Source organism: Nyctibius grandis, chromosome 4 (genome assembly GCF_013368605.1).
Source record: "Nyctibius grandis isolate bNycGra1 chromosome 4, bNycGra1.pri, whole genome shotgun sequence".
NCBI lineage: Eukaryota > Metazoa > Chordata > Aves > Nyctibiiformes > Nyctibiidae > Nyctibius > Nyctibius grandis.
In genome coordinates this window covers 29,047,365-29,071,041 of record NC_090661.1, presented here as the reverse complement: position 1 = coordinate 29,071,041, position 23,677 = coordinate 29,047,365, and the positions used below count along the sequence as shown (strand labels likewise).

At 49.9% G+C, this 23,677-nt stretch overlaps 1 protein-coding gene across 2 annotated transcripts; it reads right to left on the bottom strand.

Annotated features, from left to right (window-relative positions):
* Positions 1 to 1,180: 1,180 nt before the first annotated feature.
* Positions 1,181 to 13,113, bottom strand: DLL4 (delta like canonical Notch ligand 4). Of its 2 annotated transcripts, XM_068399218.1 has the most exons (11): positions 12,504 to 13,113; positions 12,112 to 12,375; positions 11,617 to 11,674; positions 10,616 to 10,885; positions 9,537 to 9,597; positions 9,298 to 9,428; positions 7,741 to 7,910; positions 6,431 to 6,650; positions 5,258 to 5,966; positions 4,389 to 4,497; positions 1,181 to 2,935 (listed from the first exon to the last, which is right to left on the bottom strand). In XM_068399218.1, the coding sequence occupies exons 1-11, from the start codon at positions 12,555 to 12,557 to the stop codon at positions 2,930 to 2,932; spliced, it is 2,052 nt and encodes a 683-aa protein (XP_068255319.1). In that variant the 5' UTR covers positions 12,558 to 13,113; the 3' UTR covers positions 1,181 to 2,929. The 2 variants fall into 2 exon arrangements, with proteins under 2 accessions (XP_068255319.1, XP_068255320.1); XM_068399219.1 differs by lacking the exons at positions 11,617 to 11,674; positions 12,112 to 12,375; positions 12,504 to 13,113 and adding an exon at positions 11,110 to 11,500.
* Positions 13,114 to 23,677: the final 10,564 nt, after the last annotated feature.

Genomic DNA, 23,677 nt, shown 5'->3' with positions numbered 1-23,677 from the left:
CGGTGCTTTTTCAACACCAGTGGGGTTTTTTGGTTTGTATTTTTCAAAAAAACTAGCAAATTTTGTTGAGATTTTATTTTGGGGAAAGATAGGAAAGGCATCCAACAAGAAGATGCTTTTTTGGCATTTTGTCAACAAGAAATCTGGTTTTAAAATAGAGTGGCAGTTCTATTTAAGCAATTCTTACAGTTTTTGCTTTTGTGCATTCAGATGTTGGCTGTATTGCACCTAGCTGGTCTAGTGAGAGGTTTAATTGCCTGTAAATGTATGTGCTTCAAAGGCTCCTGAACCTGCTGGGAGTGTTTTATACAAGTGTGGTTTCTACCCTTTTTTTGTGGAAATGTCCTCCAAAAGGGCTGTGGAGGATAATGACTTTGTGATGCCCTGGGAGGACATGGCTGCTGGTGTAGCATAGGGAAGCCAAGAGGAGAAAGCCTGAAACTCCCCCTAAACCCACAAGTGAAAGACAAATCTTATCCATCGCAGTCAAACAAACAAGGACACAATCTTGCGGGTGTAGATGTAGATGCTGTGCAAGAGTAACCTGAGGGCAAGACTTGGGTCTTACTGAAAGTATTTAAAGAAATGGGATTTTAAAAAATTGTAATCATATCTTGTTCTGTAAGGGAACCCCAAGCCAGCATATTTATTAAGCTGCTTTGAAATGGTATTAAATCTGTACCTTCCATGCCACAAGTTGTCATGGAAGAGGAAGCCTGAAGCACTAATAAAAGTAACTTCCCTGACAGTTCAGTTCCACTCCATAGCAAGAGAATATATCTATGTGTATATATAATTTAAATATTATATAATACATCACAATATAAATATGTATAAGTGTTCTGTCAGATGAATGCCACTCAGCTGAACAACTTTGTTGACATCAGTTAACGGTTATAAAAGCAGCCGACAGCAGTTGGCTTGCAAAATGTAAATGTAGGGCTGACTGCAGGGAGCAGGCAGACAAGCTCACTTCTGGAGCTTCAAGGAACCTTGGCTGTCACAGAATCATGGAACCTGAAGTGTAAAAGGACAAACCACAATAAACTTCATAGTAGCAGGAAAGTATTTTCATTGCTTGAAAAAAAAATAAAATTCAAACTTTGTCATCACATTAAAAACATTACATGAGAAGTAATAAACATATTTACACTTCTGTTTTGATTATAAATATACATTATATACAAAATAATGTTATAAAACGTAGAAAGTTCAGTGCTTCTGATTTTTTTTTAAATTACTGAAATACTAGTCTTCAAAATAAACTACAAACAGACAAACTAAAACCCATATTATTGATTTCTGAAGGTCATCTTCAAAATGGTCCTATGTGGTCAGAGCAGAAGGTCAGTAGTGGACATTATGAAAGGGTCTTGTCTGCACAGTTCAGGGCAGTAGATGGGCTAGTCCAACAACAGGATTTACAAGGGCAGGAATATCACTGTCCGAGAGATAGCACGGTCCAGGTTTCTTCAAAGAGATCTTGTTTCCTCCCTCCTCATTCTGCCCCACCCCGTGGTCTTATCTCATTAGCGCCACAGCACTTTCCACTGGGGTGTTCGATATTATTGCTGTACGTGTATAAGAGAAGAGCTTCTGCACGCCTCTGGTTTCCAGAGGTAGGCTTCCCCTTTTCCGTGTAGCGGTGGGTGGGTATGAATGAAACAGGACGAGCCTAGAACCTTCTAACTCTAATCTCCGCCTGTCTTGGCAGAGGGTGTCTCAGTGGGCACTTTGCTATTGGGCATTCGGAACCGGGATGAAGGACAGGAGTTGGAGTTTTGCAACCAGATGGAGAAACAGGGTGGGTCACACTGCTGCTTCTCCTTCAGAAAGTAACACCTGCAATTTTGAGACTATTTGCAGTAGAAGGTGGCACCTAATTCAGAAACACGACATAAACCCCCAAATTTGTGTCAAAATAAGGCGGGGGGGAGAGAATGAGGAAGGAGAAGAAAAAGGTAATGTCTATTCACAATCACTGGTAGTGCAAAGGGCATGAAAACAGCTGAGAGCTCAGCACATAAAGGTTCTAGGAGCTGATGGATTTTAAACACATTTGTAAGGCTTTAAACAGAGCTGGGATCACGCCTCCTCCTTATCAACAGGGAAGAGGCAGTACACAATCCTTATCGCAACTTTTCCTTCTCGAATGTTTCAATCCACAAAAATCCTGTCCCATATTGTGGCTTGGGTCAATCAGTTCTCCAAAGCATCACCAAATCAGATGACATGTAAATTCAGTATTCCTCTTTCCTTCCTCCTCTCGCCCATTACACCGTCTCCAGTACATGCAGCAGGAAAGAGGAGATGCAAATAGATGCGTAGCAGGAAGTATCAACCACTCCTGCCCAATACTGTTCAGGTAACTGCAAAAAGAGCAGTCAAGTCTCTGTTTGGACTTGTCAGGTTCTCTTGACACATTTCAGGCACTTTTAAACCCAGAAAAAAATGGAGACCTCGTTTATGCTGTATCCATTATCTGCATAGCAACGTGTCTTTCTTCACACCTTCCATGGCAACATCTGTGATAGTTAAGTGCCTCCTCATCTACCGACACCTCCCATAACCAGAGTTCTGCAAAGCCAGGGGTCTGTCCATGAGGAACTGGCCTCAGTATCTTTTAAAAACAAATTAAAACAACAACATTTTTAACCCCTCTCTCTTCCTTCTACCTCCCCTCTTCTATAGCCAATGAGATTTCTGGTATCAAACTTCAAACAAGGGCAGTAAGAACAAAAAGGTGTATTGCATCTTTCAGTAAATTCACAGTCTGTCCAGTTCACCCAGTTCCATCCTCCGCCTGAGAGCAGCAAGTTGCATGTAATTAAAAACAGTCCAATCCAGTTCTGAATTGTAAACAATGCAGCAGGAACATCCATCTACTGGCATTACCAAATCTGAGGTGCAAATGGGCTGATCTTCAGTCTTATACCTGTCAGGATACAGAATAATGCCAGGAATGAGAAGGAAGCATGGTGTACAGGGTACTGCAGAACTAACAAACTGTCAAACCAAAGCAATTTAAGCTAGACATTACTGCAGTTTAACTATCAGCATTCAATGTTTTTGGGTGGGTCCAGAGACAAAGAATCACCAGTGAAAAACATCATCAGAATGATGAGTAGCCTCTCTACCTGGACTGAAGGGAAGAATGCTTACAAATCTGGGCGCTTAACGTTAGGTCTCTGTAAAAAGCATATGGTATAGTTAAATAGCTTGTGTTCAGAAGCATTAAGCCTGAATGACATGGAGAGATGTTTCAGGGGATGTCATTCTGAAAATAAAAATACTTGTGGAGATGCCTGATGTGAATCTGGGTGTCTAGCTTTTGTCAGCAAGATCTTCAAAGGAAGATCTGGTATTTAGGTCAGTTAACAGGAATGAAGCATCCAGCTGTCATTTGTGACTTTGAAAATCCTTTCACTTAGTCTTAAACTTTTAATATTGTTGGTTGACTTGTGTTCCAGCTTGCCTTCAAGAGGAAATCTTGATATCCACCCTGGCAAGAGAGACAGAATCCTGCAGATCTGACTTCACAGATCACTGCTATATGGCACAGCAAGCTCCTCTCTCCTGGAGTCTGAAACTACCTGAAACTAGTCCTAAAGATGGCTATGCTGAAGAAGGCAGGCATTGGTTAATGTTAAATTGCCTTTAACTTCCGCTGAGCCTTTTTCCAAAGGGTCAGCAGCTCTTCAGGAACTGGTTGGTTCTTCAATAGCTGCTTTTTAAAGCCTTTGGATTGTTCAGTGCTAGGCCCCTCCTTTTTCGTGTATTGTCCTCTGACTTTTCAAAATAACATCAAAATCTAGATGTGTTTATCAGTAACAGAAGAAACAGCATTACCTTCTGTTAGAGAATATATAGCTGGAGCTTAAATGCCAAGAGGTTGAAATTACCTTATTACAGACTTCCTAAATGGCTGTTATGCTTATCCACTAACACAGTCAGCTACCTTCTATCTTCTGCTGGAAATCTACAGCTTTGCCTGTTTCCACAGAACACAGATTACCTATTGTAGTCATGGGAAAAAACGTGGCTTTACATCAATGGGCCTGTGAGCGACTATTATTTCCATTTTTGCTGACTACCTATTTAAGACGAAATAATCCTACAAGGTACTGAATTTTTATGGGCTGTTGTTCTGCGCTTTCATCTCCCGCTGACTTATCTAAGCTCAAAATCTCTGGTTTAACAAAATCAGAGCTGCTAATTTCTTTATTTTCCCCACTGTGTGTTCTGTGTGGGCCACAGAAGTGGAGAGGTGAATATTGGGAAGCATCCGGGATCCCTGAAATAGAGTAACCTTCTAACGTGCAATTCTAAAGGATAATTTACCCCTTTAATTTGTGAATTTATTCATGTCCACCTGTGTACGTACTTACCTCTGTGGCTATGATGCACTCATTCCTTTCTTCTGTTATCACAAAGACGGACTGGTACATTGAATCCCTTGGAGAGCATATCGCTGATATCCTACATTCCGGCTTTTCACTAAGGCAGGGCAGAGAGGAAAGAACGTTAGTTGACTACTAACAAGCCTGACTCTCAAAATCTACCGTGAATATAGAGGGGTGGAATGAGATAGCCCTGAAGGTGTGGGAGGGAAGTGCAGAGGATGAAGTTTCACATGTTCTGTATGGCGGCAGGACATTATACTAGAAAACTGGAAGTAAGGAATAGCTACTGTCTTCCTACGCTTGTGCCATGTCCAACCTAATAGTGTGCTCCTCAAACCCCTCAGTGAAACAGCCACAAGCAGATCCCAGACAGGACTTTCAGTACACATATCAGAAGACTGTTGAGCCAGTGAATACCTGCCCTTTTCTTTTTTTTTTTTTTAGAGAGTAGTTATTTTTACTCTATCATTCTTCTCAGTAAGCAGATCATTTTGCCGCCTTAATAAGCAAAGTACTTATTTTTAATCACTATATGCCTGAACTGTTGTTCCTCCAAAATCTATTGAGGAAGAAAAGACACTTCTTAATTTCACCACTGACCTAGCCACTTCTGTTCCCCTTCACAGCACCAATACTAGCAGCACCCTGCACACTCAATTTAATTGACTTAGCTAAGGATACCACTTGGCCATGACATACGTACTCCAGTATGAAGGTTCCTGGCTCTGCTCTGGTTTGTTTTGAATATTATTTCCTTGAGGTTTCTTTTTTTCCCCGTATTTTCTCATCTGCTTCTAGACTGGTATGAAGATGAGGGGCCTTAAGAAAGTCTAGAAGGCAGATTGCATTCTCACCTGTGTAGTCGGAGGGGAGACTTTTCTCCTAAACACTTTTCACTTTTGTAATATTTATCTTCCTGTGTCCCTCTACTTGTCAGGTCTTTTACCAGATTGTAGTCCAGTTTATGATTCTTGGGTTTGTAGTTTGATTTCTCCAGCCCACAGTCCACTTCGAGGTCTTTATTTTTATTGGTGTTTTTGAGCTGGGAAGCTGGAATGAGATTGTCCTTCTGGAAATCAGACAGGTTGTTCATTGTCTCCAAGTCCTGCTCTGGGTGCATCCTCATCTGCCTGATGACCATGGCTATCATGCAGAACAGTATGAGCAAAGCCACCAGCCCCACCCCCATGGATATAGCAATCCAGGGGACTGGTTTAGGAGGAAGTGTAACGGGCACTGAATAAACTGGCAATTCACAACGGTTGCCCATGAAGCCAGAAGGACAGTAGCAGACAAAGTTGGCACTATAAAGTCCGCTGTAGCATGTGCCTCCGTTCTCACATGGCCCAGAAGCACATTCGTCTCTGGTTTTGATGTCACAGTTCCTGCCACTGTAGCCTGGCAAGCATGTGCAGGTGTAATCGTTGATCAGGTCATGACAAGTTCCCCCATTTGAACATGGGTTTCTGGCACAATCATTGATGTTTATCTCACATTTCTGACCAGAGAAACCAGCCCGACAACGACACACACGAATCTGACCAAGGTAAAAGCAATTGCCATCTGAGGGAAAAAAAGTAAAATAAAAAAAAATTAGTCTGCAATGCACTTCACTCAGAAACCTAAACCTCTCCCCGGTTAGCACTTTATACTATCTCAAGAAGAGGGAGGTTTTTTTACAAAACAGCTGCGATATCTAAAAGTTCCTTCTAGTTCACCTAATTGTTATCATCATGCCTTAAAAATATGTCCCTTCTAAATATGTAATCAAGTTAATTTAATTTACTTAATTCTGCCATCTTCTGCATCACATGAGAAACCCTGTGCATTGTTTTGTTGCATAGAAAATGCCAGTGAAAGCTCCCCCCCCAGCAAGAGACCAAAATTAGGGTAGACGTGGAATACAGTGGGGGAGAGGGACTAATGTATCAGAGGAAGAGTAGAGGTCAGATTGGATTTCTATCACTTCTGCACTGAAAAGCACAAACGAGTCAGAGACAGGAGATTTTTTTGATAAAAAGACTCACCATTGGCACATGGGTTGCTTGTGCACCTGTCTATTTTTTTTTCACAGTTTGACCCTGTGAAGCCGAAAGGGCAAACGCAAGTGTAGCTGGCCCCTTGTTCTTTTTCCAAGCACGTGCCACCATTAAAGCACGGAGAATCTATGCACGTCAAAGCGCTGTGCTCACAGTGGGTGCCATAGTAGCCAGGGGGGCACAGGCAGTGATAACCATTCTCCAAATCCTGCAAAACACAACATTAGGCTGCTGTTATTTGATGCCACCAAACGATAGCTGCTTGCGCGCTTCTTTTTGGTTGGCAGCGAGTGCTGTTCTGTCCCTTCTCATCCACGCTCTGATGTGGCAAAAGTGATATTTGGGGAGTAAATAACTGCAGGCTGGATTGTGAGGGATAGAGCTGTGAATTGGCCGTACTCGGCATGTAGGAGTAATCACGCAGCTACACAAGCAGAGCAGATGCAGTTGTAGGGAGCCTACAGGCAACTAGGCAAAAACATTACTAACACCACTAATGCCTAATGGGATCCCTGAGGTCCTCCAGAAGCAGAATGGCATGTGTTGACCTACACAGCTGTGATCAGGCCTTTTATCTGTGGCAAGAGAGCCCTTTTTTTTCTTACAAGGGCTTACGTTGCTTTGCCATGGATAAGCCCCACCACTTTGATCGCAACAAAACTGTTTCTTCTTTCCAGGTACCATACGTCCAAGGGCTTGGGAGAAGGGAGCTAGGGTCTTGTGCCATTAGCTTTAATCTAAACATGCATCAGATTACATTTGATATCTTTAATCGCTCAGTCTTTATCAACAGGTAGAATCAATCACTGACTGGGTCCAAAAACACACTGAAACACTAGACTGCAGAAAACTAAGAATGCAGAACCCTGTTTCACAGAAAGTGTTTCAGCTGATTGCCCTCATATAGTCTGACACTGTAGTCCCATAGCAGAAGCAAAGGTTTTCTTTTATTTGCTATTAAAATACTGACTTAGTGCATTTCTGTATGAACCTTGGTTTGAGGAACTTATTTTTTACAGATTCACTCCCTCACCAACCCTGGTTCTTGCCAAGCTCTCATAATGGCTGCCACAGAAACCTAAGGATCAGTTGACTAGTTCTAATCTAGATGACACATCTCCTCCCGTAACAGACTTCCTCCCCGGACACCTCTCGAGAAGGGTTCAGTATGATAGTGGTGAGTGTCAGTAATGAACCTGTGTACTATCAAATTCCCATTATGCTGTTACAGAACCATATCTGAAAAGGTATACTGGGGCTTGCTTCACACAAAGACTTTACATTTAAAATGCCCTTACCGTGCAACTACCACCATTCCTACAGGGATTGCTGTCACACTCGCTGATTTCATGTTCGCAGTCAATGCCGGTAAAGCCAGGTTTGCATGAACATGTGTAGCTGCCCTGGCCAGTGTTCATGCAAGTTGCTCCGTTTTTGCATGGTCTGTGATGAGTGCAGTAGTTCAGATCTGCAAAGATACCAGGAGTTAGAGAAAATATCTTTGACAGCAGGGAAAAGATGTTCATACAAAACCACTTTAGTTAACAAAGACGTCAGAATTTTCAATGAAGTATTTCATTTTGCTGTCAATAGGAATGCTGGAGATGATCGTCCAGGTTATTATCAGCAATAATCAGATGTTTCAGATTATCTTCGATTTTAGATATTTCTCTATGTCCATCACTGTAATACATGAGCTCTGAATTTTGAGAGACTCGGCAAAATTTTAACTTTCATAGTGCTTTGGTATACTCTCCCTCTTTTGTGTGCATAAACCTGTTAGCTGCAATGGGATTTAGATGCTAAGTTGGAAAACGTGCTTCCTAAGTGTGTGTTCTCCGAAAATCATGCCACGGCATTATAGACACTTTGTACACAACGTGTCACATACTAACACAGTGAGACCTGTCTTTAAAAGGTGTGCTCCGAGGCACGTCGTGGGGAGGCAGGGAGGACAGAAAGACGTTTTGGCTTGGAGATTTAAACAAATGCTAGAAATCTTTTATTGTTTATTTACCGTGCTCTCTTGTTATGAATGTTAGTACTTTAAACTGTCTGTATGCTCTGCCAAGCTTGACGGTCCTTTTTTTTTCCCTTTGAATTTGAGACAGAGGTTAAGCACACAAGTTCATAGGACAGAAGCAGAAAATCTTTATTATCTCTATAAATACCATAGAGTAATTGGAATACAACTGGTTAATCGATAACTACAAGCAGAGAAAAATCTGCAACTCTACTTTTCCTACTTCATTTCAGACTTCGCCATCGTAATCCTATAACTGTCTTGAAAACACTTAGCTCGCTTTGAGCGCTTAATGATCTCAGTGCCAGCAGTGCATATATGGCCTTGAGGACATGACTGCTCAGCTGGCTACGGTTCAGTGATTCAGTGGGTTGAATAGGTGGAAGTGGTCTGGTGTACCTTAAAATGGAACCTGTACTTTTCATTCTTGCTTACATGATTTTTCTCTCATGCTCCAGACTTATCACATGAGTTAACTTCCTTGTATGCAAAATAAGGAAGGCCCAAATGATGGTGTTTACTGCTGCTGGAAACTGTTTAGTAAATTGTTATAGTTGTACAGGGAATAAGTTAAACTTAGCTTGAGCAGGCAGAAAACTTGCCTGTTCAATGCTCATCCAGGTAGTTATTTTTTTGCCAGGAGAAAAACTTCACGTACCAAAAAGGTTTGCTTGTTTTCAACCAAAATTACTACAAATATTGGCATGTAAGACAGTCGTGGTACAAACCGATGCCTATGAACATGTACCTTGTGGAAATTTAATGCTAGATCCTTAGTCCAGTACTGAGGAATACCCAGTCGAGAGCCATAAGTGCAACCTTCAGAACTAACCTTGATCACAGAAGAGGCCACCCCATCCTTCATCACATATGCACTGCCATTGTGTTTTACAAGTCCCGTGGCGGCAGCCTATATGGGGAATGCATTCATCACAGTAGCGGCCTTGCCAACCAGGACGACAGCTAAAAGAAAAGTCAAATTAAAACATTAATGACACGGAAAAGAGTTTAAGTTTCTATTACAAGGTGACATTTTAACTCAAGTTCAGATTGCAACTGCCATCTACTCACATGCACTCTCCAGGCTTGTTGCAATATCCATTCTGTTCAGTACATCCAGACAGACAGATGGCTGTAAAGAGAACATAAAAAAGCAGAAATGTTTAGGTAAATACACATGGCACTACAGAATACACTTTTAAAGGGGGAAATGCCAGCTTTAAAAAAAAAAACTTTGAAAACCAGTTTTGCAGTTTCAGAGCTTTGTTTTAAAAATTCTCAGTACGGGGAGTTCTGGAGCAGGAGGAAGTGAATGAGGAGAGCCGACATTTTACAAGTTGTCCTTTAGTTTTGCTGTTTATACAACAAACATGAACTCTTGCAACTCTTGCTAGAAAAGGAGCAAGACGAGGCGGCTTTGGCTTGTGCTAACGAAAGTCTGAAAAAAACTAACGGGACCCCAAGTCCACAGTAAAGATTCCCACTACTACACCGCAACACCTGTCTCATCTCCTCTGGCAGCAGGAACGGTGGAAGCATTTGCGTGGGCAAGCTGCTAGCATTTTAACTTGGAATAGATACCGCTGTTCAGGGATATCAGCCAAGATCCCTCCTCTGCTAGCTCTTTCTTTGCTGCTAACGCTTGCAGAGGTGAAGCACAGCACTGGTAGTTGCAGCCAAAGCGGGCAAAGTCCTCAGCATGGAGCTTTCTTTCCCCAAGCAGGCAGCGGAAAGGTCAGCATGAAAACATGGCCCCAAGCACCTACACGTAACCACGCACAGCGCTTTGTAACAGCGTTGCTGAAGCCACCGTATTTTAAGGACTGACCGCGAAGACAGCGGCAGCCAGGGTAAGGCCAGCTGGCGGAACTGGACAAGGGGACACGCTTTGGGGTGCCGGGTCCCTTCATCAAATAAGCTCCCTGATGCCAGGGGGGTTCGTGTTTCCTCGAAAGCCTCTGGGGCGGCACCCCTACCCCACACTAACGCCCCACGAGCGCAGACGGAGGCCGAGGGCAGCCAAAGTGGGCGATGTCCCTCCATGCGCTGAGGCCCCCGCCAGCTCTGCGGGCCCCGGGCGAGCAGGGCATCATAGGGCCACCCCCACTCCGCCTCACCGCCCGCCCCGCGCCCACCGGCGGGGCACTTACGCTCGGTGCAGTACTCGCCGGTCCAGCCGGGCAGGCAGGCCAGGCTGCCGTCCGCCTCGCAGACGTAGTGTCCGAAGCGGTCGTCGCGGCGCTTGCAGAGGCGGGAGCAGCTCTCGCCGTAGTAGTTCTCGCTGCAGACCACGCGGTAGGAGTAGCGCAGCTGGGTCAGCGGGCCGCTCTGCACGTCCTGCGACCAGCCCTCGCCCACCGACAGCGACCGCTGGATCGACATCTGGCTGATGAGCCAGTCCTCCGACGGCGGTCGTGAGCCTGCGGGAGAGCGGCCCCCGCGTCAGCCCCCGACGGACACCCACCGCGACGTCCTCCCCGCCGCGAAAACCACCCGCCCTGAGCGGCGGGGCACCCCCTGGCCCGCCGGAGAGGAGCGGAGCGGGGGTCCCCCGCTCGCATGTGTATATAGGCATACGTGCGTGTGCGTGTGTGTGTGTATATGTATGTATGTAAGGGTACGGCCCGCGTACAAAGGTGGCTACCGGGGTGTGCAGGGCGGGAGCGCCAACCCCGGCCGAGCGAGGGGGGCTCAGCGGAGGGGCCTTTGCAAGCCAGGGCCGCCGTGAAATATCCTTTTCCTCTCCGCTCAGAAAAACATCCCAAAGCCATTATTCCTCTCCAAAGGGCGGAATTCGAGCAAGGTGTAAAATACAGGAAGAGGCGGCCGGGGCTCGCTGGCAGCCTCCCGGCTTTCTCACCGCAGCCCGGCTCGCTTTCCCACGCCAAAAATAACCCGGAGGAAACGCAATTGTGTTGGAGATTGGGCCGGGGCAGAATCAAAGCGGCCCCTGATGGATATCGTTGGGGGACCGGCTGCTGATGGTGGGACAAAGCCGGCCCTGAAGTTATCGTATAAACAGCTGAGCCGGGGGGCGGCCCTTAACCGTTTCGGGATGCGGACCCGGGGGACGGCGGGGAGCGGGGGGGGCGCGCGAGCGGGGCTCCCGCCGCGCGGGCGCCCCCTGCCGGCGGCGTGCGGCCGTAGTCACCTTCCGGCAGGTAGTTGGCGGGCGCGTGCCAGGCCTGGATGATGAGCGAGAAGGTGCCCTGTGGAGGGGGAGAAACCAGCGTCAGCCCGGCACCCCACCGCACCCCGGCACCCCGCCGCGCCCTGGCACCCCGCCGCGCCCCGGCCCTCCCCGGCACCCGCCCCAGCCCGCCGGGCCCCGCGTCCGCGCTCTCCCCGCGGCTACGCGCCTCCCCCTCTCCCTCCTACAGACCGCAGATCCACACCCCCACCCCCGCTTTGCTTTTATTTCTCTTAATAACATGTATTATCCCAAGCGCTTCTGGGCTGGATGCGCTTTCTCATCGCTTTTTGATTTTTTTTCCTTTTTTTTTTCCCCCTTTAAAGGAAGTTCTGGAAATAAGTCTACAGGCGAAAGTAGTTTGTTTACATGGGAGATTAGGAGCGCACTGCGATCAGCCTTCCCTTGCCGCCCTCCTGCCCCACCATCGCAATCGGGTTTAAAGTGGAATCTCACCGGCCACGTGAAGTTAAAGGGCAACTTAATGGGGCTGTCAAATCTCTCTGTATCCGTGATGCTGAAGGAGTTTATTCCCAGAACCGGGGTGATGATGCTGCCGAAAGTGCAGGAGCCCGGGGAGACCACTGCCTGAAAATGCTTCAAACAAACGCGAAAGAAGGTCCTGCAGTGGGGGGAGCAGGGCTTCCCGCTGGCCAGAGACCCGTGGCTATTCACGAATTCGTGCAGCTCCAGCTGGAAGACGCCAGAGCCGGACACCCTCTGCACAAAGGGGAGACACACAAAATAGCCAAATCAGACCTTACCCCGGCTTTGCCATGCAAACTTGCTTCCATCACCCACTTTACATTTCGCGAACCCTTTTTTTTTTTTTTGCGATGTGCGATTACCTGCTGCAAAATCATTAACAGAAACGTCAAGCCAAAGATGTGAAAGGCTGTCATCCTTGTGTTATTCAAGCTGCCAGTTCTTAGTGGGTTTAGTTTTCCTCTTGTATTCCTCAAATGGTCCAAAAGCAAGCGCTTCTCGGTTGAGGGAGAAAAGAGAGGCGTCACGGCGATTCTCCCGGAGCAACCTGCTCTTCCAAATATTCCTCGAGCACTAGCAGAAATCGGAAGGTAAAATCCAGGTGTCCCCCTTCTGGGAATTAATCCTGCAGCCAGCCGCCGACCTCTGGTCGCTGTCGTCGCCTTTATAAACTCCAAAGCCGGGTGGGTTTGGTGAGAGCCGCGGAGGGGAGTGCTTCGTGGGGAACCGCTCCTCCTGTAACCGGTGCAACAGCGCTCAGTAAATGGAAAACTTGCTTCCCTTCGAGCTGTTTATATAGTTGCCTCGCATCCTCACAAGCTCATTATGTAAACTGTCAGTCAGACTCACGGCCGATCCCTCCCCTTTTCCATCTTTCCTTTCTGAAAAAAAAAAAAAAGAACCAAATGTTGCGGAGAGCCCTCCTCATATCCAGAATTAATACCCTGCTGCCGCCGCCGCTGCCGCGCTGGCCGCCGAGGAGCCGAGCTGATTACCAACAAGCCCAGCATCTGTTGGGATATTTACGGCGCTCACACTGGGAGAGTTCCCTCGAAAATCAGACGCCTCTCCACAGAGCGGCCGAACAATAGAGGATGAAATGTTTAAAAAACACGTTTGTTTGTTTGTTTGCTTCTTCCCCCTCCGATCGCTACGTGTGTGTGTGTGTCGTCCCCCCCCCGCCCCGCCCGCCCTCGCCGCTTCCCGGGGCGGCGGGACGGGGCAGCGCGGCGCTGCGCCCTGCAGCCGGGCCGGGCCGGCGGGCAGGACCTGCCCTGCCTGGCGAGGGCTGGCCCCGGGTGGAAAGTAAAAGTAAAACGGCGCTCGCCCGACAGACGAGCACCCGGGGCGGCCCCGCCGCCGCCTCCGGGGTGCAGCAGCTCGCTCCGCGGGCGCCCGGCTGCCCTCCCACCGGCTGCCGGCCCCGGCGTTATTCCTGACCCCGGCTAACGGCGATGCGCTGAAACCCACCCGAGGAAGGGGGCAAGCGGGGCGGGTGATAGCAGGGAGACGGGCACGGCGGGGATCTGCAGGCGCTCGGTCGCCTTTCCGCCCGGCTGGCGGGCCGGCGGCGGGGTCGGAGCCCGGCTTTCCTGCAGCTGCCCCGGCCCCCCAAAAACACGGGCAAGGAGGAGACTCGGGCGCTTGCAGGCAAGGGAGGTGGGAGCGGGGGCTGCGGGGGCCAGAGGCCGTGTCAAGCTGCTTGGCAGTGGCCGGTGCCGGGCTGCAGCCGGGCTGCGCTCTGGCGTGTGCCAGTAAAGCTCTTGGCCTGATTGCAGCGTGCGCTTATTGTTGGGTCGCGTGTCCCTCATTAAAGCCGAGCACAGAGAAGGCCTTTCATGTGGCTTTTTATTTCAGCTTGTTAAATGGATGGGAGGCCGGGGGGTGGTGGGGGGTGGGGAGGGAGATATAAACCCTCAGCTGTATGATAATGAGGTCTTGCCACCTTTATGGCAGCGCCCGGCTCGCAAGGCTGCGGACCTTTCTGGGGTGGATCACCTGGGGAGCAGCGCCGGGGCGCAGCCCTCTGCATGTCGCCCTTGAGCCTCCAAAGGGTCTTTTCTTGCAGCGTTAATTCCCCAGTCCAGGCTCTTTTTGGGGGGAATAAAGAAGGAAAGCCGAGGATCGGTCTCGGTTGGAGGCGAGGCAGCAAGGGGAGGGCGCACCCCAGCTAAACTTCCCGGCCGTCCTCCTTCCTCATCCATTTCCAACAAAGCGGCCACTTTTCCTAGAACCCGGCTTTGGTCCGGGATGCGGTTGGGGTCCTTGTGCGGCCAGACGCCCGCAGTGGGGCCGGGAGGACCGGGAGGGCACGGCACGGCTTCCACGGAGAAACAGCTGAGCTTTCCGCGGGAGAAAGCCTCGGACGCCGCCGTGAACGGTGCAATGGCACCAGCGCGGATGGGTGTGGGCGGGTTTGGGGAGGGGGCCAGGCCAGGAATCGGGGTCGCCTCCAAAGGGGGATTAAAACTTCTCCCGGTCCCCGCTGCTCCGGCAAAAGCCGGAGCCGGGGGGAACAAGTGCTGGTAATATCGGGGGTTACACCCGGGGCCGGGCGCACTTGCCTTGGCTCCGTCCACGGTGGCCCGGCTGTCGCCTGGGGGGGGGGGGAGGGGTGTGCGTGTATGTGCGTGTGCGTGCGTATGCACGGCCTCGGCGGCCACGGACGGGAGCAGTGTCCGCGATGGAGACAAACGGCAAGGCAGAGGCACAGGCGAGGAGCTCTTTTGTCTTGGCCTCGTAAACAAGTGGGAAAGAGGAATGTGTCGCCCCTGATGAACTCGGAATTTTGCAGCGATCCGCCCGGCCAGATCCCAGCTTTACCAGCAGCAGCGTCAACTGTCAAAATCAAATCTGATGCTAATAGCTTCGGCACTAAATAAAATGAGAGGCCAGATAACATCAGTGCTTGATAAATGGTAATGAGTGTCTAACCTAGGGGAACAGAAGGGCTGTGGGGCTCTTTAATTCAGTATTGAAAGGCTAGCTGGGTACTGCAGGCTCTAGCAGATGTTAGTATGTGTGTGTTTTGATTTTTGACTTGTATTGGACGTTTATTAGGCTAACCAGAGCCACCCCACGCATGGCCACTTGGTCCAGGCACCATCTGGCACAAGCAGGGCGGCGTGCAAGAATAGGGCCTCGCTTTGGTGTGGAGGATCCACAGGCAGCATCTACCATATGGACCCGGAGTTAATGTAGGTTAAAGCAAGACAAGCTGATCTCTGCTTTTCACAGCTCCACCAAACCTTTCTGCCATCCTGGCACCGTGCACCTTGGTGGCTGGGGAAGCGCTCCCACCTCCACCTTCCCCAAAACCTGGCAAGAGGGGTGCAGGCCCACCAAGCATTCCGCAGCCCACTCGGCCGCCCTTTGGGTGGCTGCTATTTTTCGTGTCAAACTTTGCACCTAGTTTCACTTGTTCCAGGCAGGAGCAGAAGTCGCTCCAGCTCCCCACGTGTCGTGTCCCCCCCACAAAACAAATATATTCAGAAGCTCAAGTGAGTGGTGCAAAACAGACGTAAAATTCTCCTCGAAACTCCAGGGCATTATTGTGATTGCAGCTATAAAAAGAGCCCATGATAAAATAATAACCAGGGAATATAATAAACCACCTGCTGCATGTTGACACACACGCACACGGACTTCAGATAAAAAAAAATAGTTGCATTAATAGTATCAAACAGCTGAGCCTGAAAGTCGACCGAGAGCAGATTAGAAGCGCTACTCCTCCAGACTCTTTCCTGTGCCCAACGCGCCATCCTGGGTCCCTTTGGAGAGTACCAGCGTAGCGGCCTCCCGCAGGAGCCTCGGCTCATTTCGAGGGGCGCACGGCCTCGGGGCGGGGGCAGCCGGGCCCGCAGAGCCCCCGGCAATGCCGAGGGGCGGCAGCGGGTGCCCGCAGCCCCCCACCCGGGGCGCTGGGCAGTGGCAGGACGTGCGCGGCCATCGCCGCCTCCCTGTTCTCTCCACCCGGCTCCCCGTCTCTCCAGCTCCCTTCCTCGAGGTCAGGTCGCTTTCCCCCCCTCTTTTCGCTCCCCATTTGCTGCCGGTTTATCTCCAGGCTGGCCCGGCTCAACATACGCGTGGACAGGCCAAACGCATCTCGCTAACGAGACAACGTTAATTAATTCCGGGCGGGTGAAAGTTGCCAGCCTGCCCAAGCCTTCCCTCCCCCCGAGCCAGGCTGCCCTCCTCCGTCCTGGGCTGGGGGGAACGTCCAGCCCGAGCCCCCCACGGCTCCTTTCTGCCACCCGTGTCCTGCTGCTCTCAGGCTGCAGACCCCGGGACGGCGGAGATGCAAAGGGCTCGGTATCGCCAGCACAAACCCAGACAGCAGCACCTGCATCGCGCCTCCCGCCTCGGCCCCGCTTTTCTCTCTCTCTCTGGTAGCTCCGTATCTCTTACCCTGCCCGCCCGCCCCACGGGGGAAGCTCCCGCGGGGGTGGGTCTGTGCGTGCGGTAATGTGACAGCCACCGGGGGCTTCCTACATGGCGTCTGCCGGGCTGCTTTCAGGCTCCTGCAGACTCAGACCACCTGTACCTGCGGCCGGGGCACGACCTGCCTGGTGCTCCGGCCACGCCGTGCTGCCACCCGGGGTTTTTGGAAGGGGACACGCCCGAGCTGGATGCTCCCCCTGCCTCCCCGGTCCCGGACGGTCCGGCACACCAGGTGTCCCATGCCGCCCCTAAGGCAGCAGGAAGCCACAGCCTGGCTTCTCGGCCGGCTCAAGCTTGGCTGGAGGCGTTCCGCGTCTTCCCCTTCCCCCTTACTTGGGGGAAGAGCCCCCGGCCCCAGCCCTTCCCTGTGCCGGGGGAGCGGTGCAGATGCCCGGGCCCCCGCGGTGGCACCGCCGCTCGCGCCCCCCACCCTGCCCTCCGCCCATCCGCCTCCCCCTTCTCCGCGCTCATTTTGGAGCGGATCGGGGGGCGGCAGAGGGGCGAGGCCGCGCACCAGCCCCGCCGTGCCCTGCACCGCCTTTCCGCCGGGAGCCGGTCCCTCTTCCACCTAGAAGTGTTCAAGGCCAGGCTGGATGGTGCTTTGAGCAACCTGGTCTAGCGGAGGGTGTGGCAGGGGGGTTGGAACTAGATGATCTTTAAGGTCCCTTCCAACCCAAACCGTTCTGTGATTCTATGATTCTCCCCCGGGGCCGCGGGGCGCCGAGACAACCCTCGCAAAGCGGCTGCTCTCAAACCCGGAGCCCCGCGGGCTGCTCCGCGCTTCATCAAATTTGACCTAACGATTTAGTCGGTCAGTACAGCATCCCAGCGCCTGTCCAAGTGGGGTATTTTATTATACACCTTGCACGCCTTTGTCGGTAGCGTTTCTGCTTTCTGGCTCTGCGTTTTGGGGCTGGCTCCGCTGGTCGCCTTTTTGATCCCTTAGTTTTAGCGACTCGCCCATTTATTCAGCGCTCCCCCATTTATTCAGTGCTGTGCAGCCCTTCCATGTGCACAGCCCCACTTTGTGAGCCGGATTCCCCGATGGCTCTTAAACCCCTTAGCTAGAAAGTTGCGCATCGATTCAGCGCTAACACACACAGAGAGACTCTAAGGGAGGAAAAACAAACAAACAAACAAACAAAAGATAAAAGAAAAGAAAAAAAATCCCTCTTGCTTGTTTTGTTTCTGCCTAAATGTCCGTAGCGCGGAGCATCTCTCCAGGGAGCGCCGCTCCGAGGGGTGTTAATGTGGTCGATTTGGGGTACAAATGTTTGGAAATGTTTCCCGATTTGCACAGAAGGAGGGGGGATTTGCAAACTGTTGCTGCCACATGGCTCCTCCAGCCTGCCCATTCTCATTGTAATGAGCCCGGCGCGTGCCTCATCTGCCGCGGGGGCGCTGCCACGGGCCGCCCGGCACCGCCGCCTGGCAACGGGGGCGACACCGGCACCGCCGCCGCCGCCACCGCCGCCATCTACCGCCGCCGCCGCCGCCACGCATCCGCGCCGCGCCGCGCCGAGGCCGGAGCCGGCCGCCCCCCCACCCCGGTCGCGGGCTGCCCTCCCCGCCGCCCTCGTCACCCTTTGTCGCTCCGCGCCCAGCCCATGAAAATAAGAACATTTCTGTTAAAGGCATTAACGATCACTATTGAGTCTCCCGCTACAAATCGATGGCTTCTTTTCCATACAAATGCCTGCTTATGCCTTTATGTTCTCCATCTGTTTGTAGCTAACACCTGCCATTCAATAAATCGATTTGGCCATTTAATGTAACAGCTTCCCGGGACATTTTTTCATGCCAGATGCCACAGCAGCTCCAAACCTCTACCCCAGCCCAGCGCCCCACGAGCACAGCCGCCCAGCCTGGGGCTTCACCTCGGCAGAAACCCTCTGCTGGGGCACGGAGCAGAGCTGAAAATTAACCAAAACATTAAAAAGTGTTTTTTTTAAATTTTATTTGTTAATGTTTTTTTTTAACACTAACCCCACCGATCTCACCTTCTTCTTCAATGCTGCAGTTTCCGAAGGCATGGGGAGTGACATCCCGGCTGACCCACAGCCCACTGGCAGGTGTACACGTGGCGCCGTGATTCCTGCAGGTCACAGGCATCAGGGCAGCTTGTGACATTTCTAGTTCCCTTTTATTTTACTCACCAACAGACACTTTGCATGTTTTAAGGGATTTTGTGTTTTAAGGACACAAAGACACCCTGTGACCTGTGTGGTTCATCACCACACGGCATGGGGCAAGGCTGCCTCAGGCCTCCCTTACAGGGACTGTGTGGGATGAGGGGCCCCATCCTCCTACTTGCTTAGGGGGGCTGGGGGTCAGCCCTCCCTAAGGGGCACCTTGATGGGCATCAGGGCTGAGCTCCCCTGGTCTCTGAGCTGCAGCAACGCTGTGGTCCCCAACAGCAAGGGAGGTGGGTGCTCACCCATGTGCTGCTCTGCCCCACACTGGGGCAAACCTGGGGTTTCCCTTTGGCTACCCCACAACATACTGCACCACGCTGGGCTGCGGGAGAAAGGTAGATGGCTCTAGATGTCACCCCGGAGGTCTCAGGGGAGGGAAAACAGCATCACTAGGGATATGAGAAAGTGGAATGAGTAACACAGCATGGGGACGTTGTGGAGCAGTTTCCTCACGGAGGAAGGGAGCAGTGCCGGGCTGGCCAAGTTCCTCCAGAGGAGGTGATTTTGGTACTGCTGGGATTTTGTTTGATTGTGTTTGCTGTATAATTTATTGTGCTAGGAGTGCCCAGACCCTTGGAAAGGTGCCTTTGAAAGGCACCTTCATTGGTTTAAATCTGAATAAATACATAAAATGAAACATGTAATACAAAAAACAGTTATAGATATGTACGTATTTCAGCTATGTGGGTCTATTTCTTAATTAATTAATTCAGTGCAGGTCACGGATACCATTTGCAAATGCACCTGGCTGTAAAAGCCTGATTTCGTTTGAAAGTCAGCAAGAAAGTCATGCAGCCATTTGGCACTCGTGCCTGAGATAGCTGGATAAAATTGGGATTTCTCACAAAAAACACCCCTGGAAACTCTGGCTGGAACTGAGAGTACGTACCCTGGAGATGACCAAATCTCTCTCTTTTTTTGAACCTCAGAGCTGCGGGTGAGATTGGCAGGGGAGGGTTGGAGAGGATGGAGATGTGTCATTTGGACCAGAGGTTCCCAAGTTTTTGCTCATATAGAAATCATGTATGGGCCAATGTTCATGGATGGGACACTGGCCTGAAGCAGCACAACAAAACAAGTACAGGCTGGCTCCAGTTAAAGGGGAAAAATTCCCTTTGCAGGCTCCATAGTGAAAGTCCCATGGGCCAGGCTTTGGGAACTCCTGCCTCAGAAGGTCTGTGTCTTCAAACAGATGGCTGGGCAGCCCTTGGCTACTTAGAATATGTTTGGGGCTATATTATATAGCACTGAGTAAAGAGATCTGTCACAGAAAAACAGTAAAAGGCAGCTTTAACCCTTCCCCTGGGGAGTGGTGTGGATCCACGCTCTGCCTCTGTGACCAGTCCCTCCTCTCCCGTGCCCCATGCGAAGCCCACGAGATGTTTGGTAGGGGCCCAGCATTGTGGCGCTCACTTCAGACAGTTGGAAGAAGAAGCCTCAGACCTCTGTTGTGAGAGTTGGCAGAGCAAATCCTGGAGTCAGATGCGTACGGGCTGGGCATAGCCACCGCGCAGGCTGTCCCAGCGGGACAGGATCAAGAGGAGAGCAGAGGGGGATGTTGGGAGGCACTTCTGGAGCAGCTGGAGGTGCATGGCACCCAGCAGAGGTCAATGGCACGCTGTCACCCCAGTGGTATCTACCTCCTCCGTGCTGGTCCCTCATAGCAGGGAGTGTACTGCCATCAGGCTTAGTGGCCGCACCAGGTTCTTGCTGAGCTTTTCTGCCTGCCTTACTCTCCTGGTAGCCCAGTGTTGTGCAGAAGCTGTTGAATGCCCAGGACTGAATTTCTGGAGAGGTGTGGAGGCCCGAGCTGTCAGGAGAAGGCCTGTGGGACTCAGTGGATTTGCACCTGCTTGTTCACCAGGATAAGCTGCAGCAAGGCAGTTGTAGCTTGTCAGAGCTGCACGCTGGTAAAAGTTAAAGGTCTTTAAAATACAGCTGGCCACTTGAAGAAGAAAATCTGTTTTAAAATCCCTTCAATGGAGGTAAAACTTGCTAATGACTGAAGAGAAAGAAAGACCATCCTGAGTTTTTATCCGTAGCATTTTTATTTATTTCTAGTAAAAAAGATTTTAACCAGGAGCAGCTGCTTCCACAGCCCATCAAAAGCAATCCTAGATTGTCCAGATGGAGTCACTCAAGACAGAGACATGAGCGAGGGCTGCCACCGGCTCCAGGATTTCTGGGGTTGTCCTATTTTAAGAAGATCTCACATCCTGCAAACACTGCTTATGGGAAATGATTGGATGCAGAAATCCTAGTGGGGGCCCATGAGGCAGCCTCATGTGGAGATGTGGCGATGTGGCATGCTGACATTTTGACATAACGTGGTGAAGATTTTATGCTAGCATCAGCCCTCCGAGAGGAAAGTAAATATGTGACATATTGTTCAGGGAAACAAAACAAACCAGACAATGAGGTCCTGTGCCCAGTGACTGATGTAGCCTCTGCAGGCCCATGCAAAACCTCTTTTCCTTTGTGATCTGGGGATGCTGGGAAAATGAGTGCATCAGGGTATCCAATACCCATCCCTGGCTCATCCAGCCCTCCTCGCTTTTTTGTCTTTGTGTGCGGCCATGCAGGGAGCAAACACAGAGCACCCGCTGTGTTTCTATTGTTTCTCCTGTCTAATGGCCCTACTTAGCCATGGAGGAGCGGGATGGATTTGCGCCTCGCGCACATTGTTCTTGGGGTTCAAAAGAATACTTAAACTAGAGCAGTAGTTAGTATGACAATGGAATAGAAATGAACAGTCACTCCCGTGGCTGTGGATGGCACAGAGGCTTAGATAATGGCACAAGGGAGAAGAAAATTAATGAATCTATCTGTCTGTCTGTTGACCTACCAGCATAAATATCTTGTCAGTCATATGTGACAGAAGATCTAGTTTGCTGGTAAGAGTTATGCTTGCCCAGGCTCCCAGCTGTATTCTTTAAATCAAAAGTTTCATCAGGTAATTTAGCAGACTGAAGAAGGCTAGCACTTGACCACATAGCGAGCCCCAAATGGCTGAGCAATAAACGCTTCATCTGCGAGTATTAAATGATGCAAAACAATGGTACACTGAGGGCACGGGTACTGCTCCATGCCCAGACAGTGGCCCTTGGACAGGCATGGAGACGCTCCTTTGCAGCCTACACAGGAGCCTTTCTTGAGCTGAGCAAATGTGGAGACTCTCCGTCAGGCTCTTTAATGCTCTTATATAGGGCTGTGCTGCCACTCTTAACCAGCAGGGAGGGATCACAAAGCCTTCTGTCATTGGGTGCCCTTTGTCAGAGGCTGCTCAAAGAGGAGCAACCACTAAAGTCTCCCCAGGTGGGCTAGATTACCTTCGGGAGGGCAGACAGCAGCAACCATCCCATCCTGGAGGGAATGTAGCTGTCATGTTGGAGGGATTAAACAGTTGGGTAAGGTTGATGTACTAGTTGTTCAAAAGCCTGGGGTGAGGCATGGGGCCATTCTGTATGGTTCTTCCTGTACATACATACACAAACCCATGGTGGGAAACCCTTCTCAAAGCTTAGGATATGATTTGTCTCATCTTACTTTAGCCATGTAATAGGTACAGAGGCTATGTTAATTATCAACATTTCCTCTTGAGTCAACACTGAGAGATGGGACCATATCACTCATCCTGGGAGGGAACTCTGCACTGGACCGGATGAATCATCTTTTACAGAAACCCTTCTCTCTCCATTGACTCCAGAGGAACCTGCATGACTAGATCAGGGGAGACCCCTAATTTTGAGAAAGCTAGAAGTGAGATTAATCCCTTTCTCAGTGCCTGAATAGAGCAGGGATGATGTGGTTTGCCCTGTGGCAGAGCTGGGAGCAAAGGGTGGTTTCTCTGAGCATCAGCCACTGTCCAGCACTTGGGATGCCCGACTGAGAACAGGATTGGGGATGTGCCAGTTCTGGCAAGAGCACAATCCTTATGACAAAATTTGCGGAACTAGCTACAAGGAATAAAGAAATACAGCCTCATAGATTGCTTGCATTTTGACACACTTTCCATTGAAACCTTCCTTATGCCGCAGGACACCTGCGTAAATGGCATCGCTACAACCCAGAAAGGGTGCAAGTCGGGACAGCCGGATTAAGCCAGGGATCTGTACCACAATCATGCTGCTGAATGGAGTAATTGGTACAATGAGGTTGTGCACTGGGGATTGGATTTTGAGCACCCTTTCAACTTTGGAAGAAGGAGGGTCTAATGCAAGATTCTTTTAGGCCCATTCCTAATAAAATCTGGAGTGTTGCAGCAAAGGTAGGGGAAGGAATGTTTCAAATGACATATATCACAACTAATGAACTCTTTGTAGGTTACAAAGCCTTTCCATCTTATTTTTTATACATTCAGAATGCTCCAAAATAGATACTGCGATGAATCAATAGCTTTTAAAATATGTCTGGGTTTTATTAATTCACTAGGGGATCTCATAGTTAACCCTTGAATAATGAGCTTAAAAGCAGAAGGCAGATTTACTGGCATACTGTTTTACATGGACATTTTACTGGTCAAATGCCAAGACATATAACAATTTAGATGTCCAGTGTGTTTATTATCTAGGATCTAGCAGAAGCTTTAGCCTTCAGTCTTGAAATGCACACAGCAGCAGCTCAAGTCTTTGGAGAATATCACCAAACTGGGATGCTTTATCTCATGTACTGGGAAACTTTTTATTCAGCTCATGATGACTTGTGCAGTGAAGGCACTTTACACAATATATTGTACAACTGCTTATTTTGGTGCCTGCTTGTTTTCCTGTTTAAGAGTTTTGGACACATTTTCGTGTTGTGTTTCATTTCATGCTTGCTGCAGCCCCCCTGCAGATGAGCGCTGCTTCTTGTCTCATTCTAGAAACAATTCGCAGCTGTTTGACTTTTGCTAACCCTTCAAA

What these genes read in the sequence shown, in the direction of transcription:
- DLL4 (XM_068399218.1), bottom strand. Translation starts at nt 12,557, where the DNA reads ATGACAGCCTTTCACATCTTTGGCTTGACGTTTCTGTTAATGATTTTG. An exon ending in CGCCAACTACCTGCCGGAAG is followed by an intron (nt 10,886 to 11,616) that starts GTGACTACGGCC and finishes GCTCTCCCGCAG; the next exon opens with GCTCACGACCGCCGTCGGAG. An exon ending in TCTCCCCTCCGACTACACAG is followed by an intron (nt 4,498 to 5,257) that starts GTGAGAATGCAA and finishes GCCCTGCCTTAG; the next exon opens with TGAAAAGCCGGAATGTAGGA.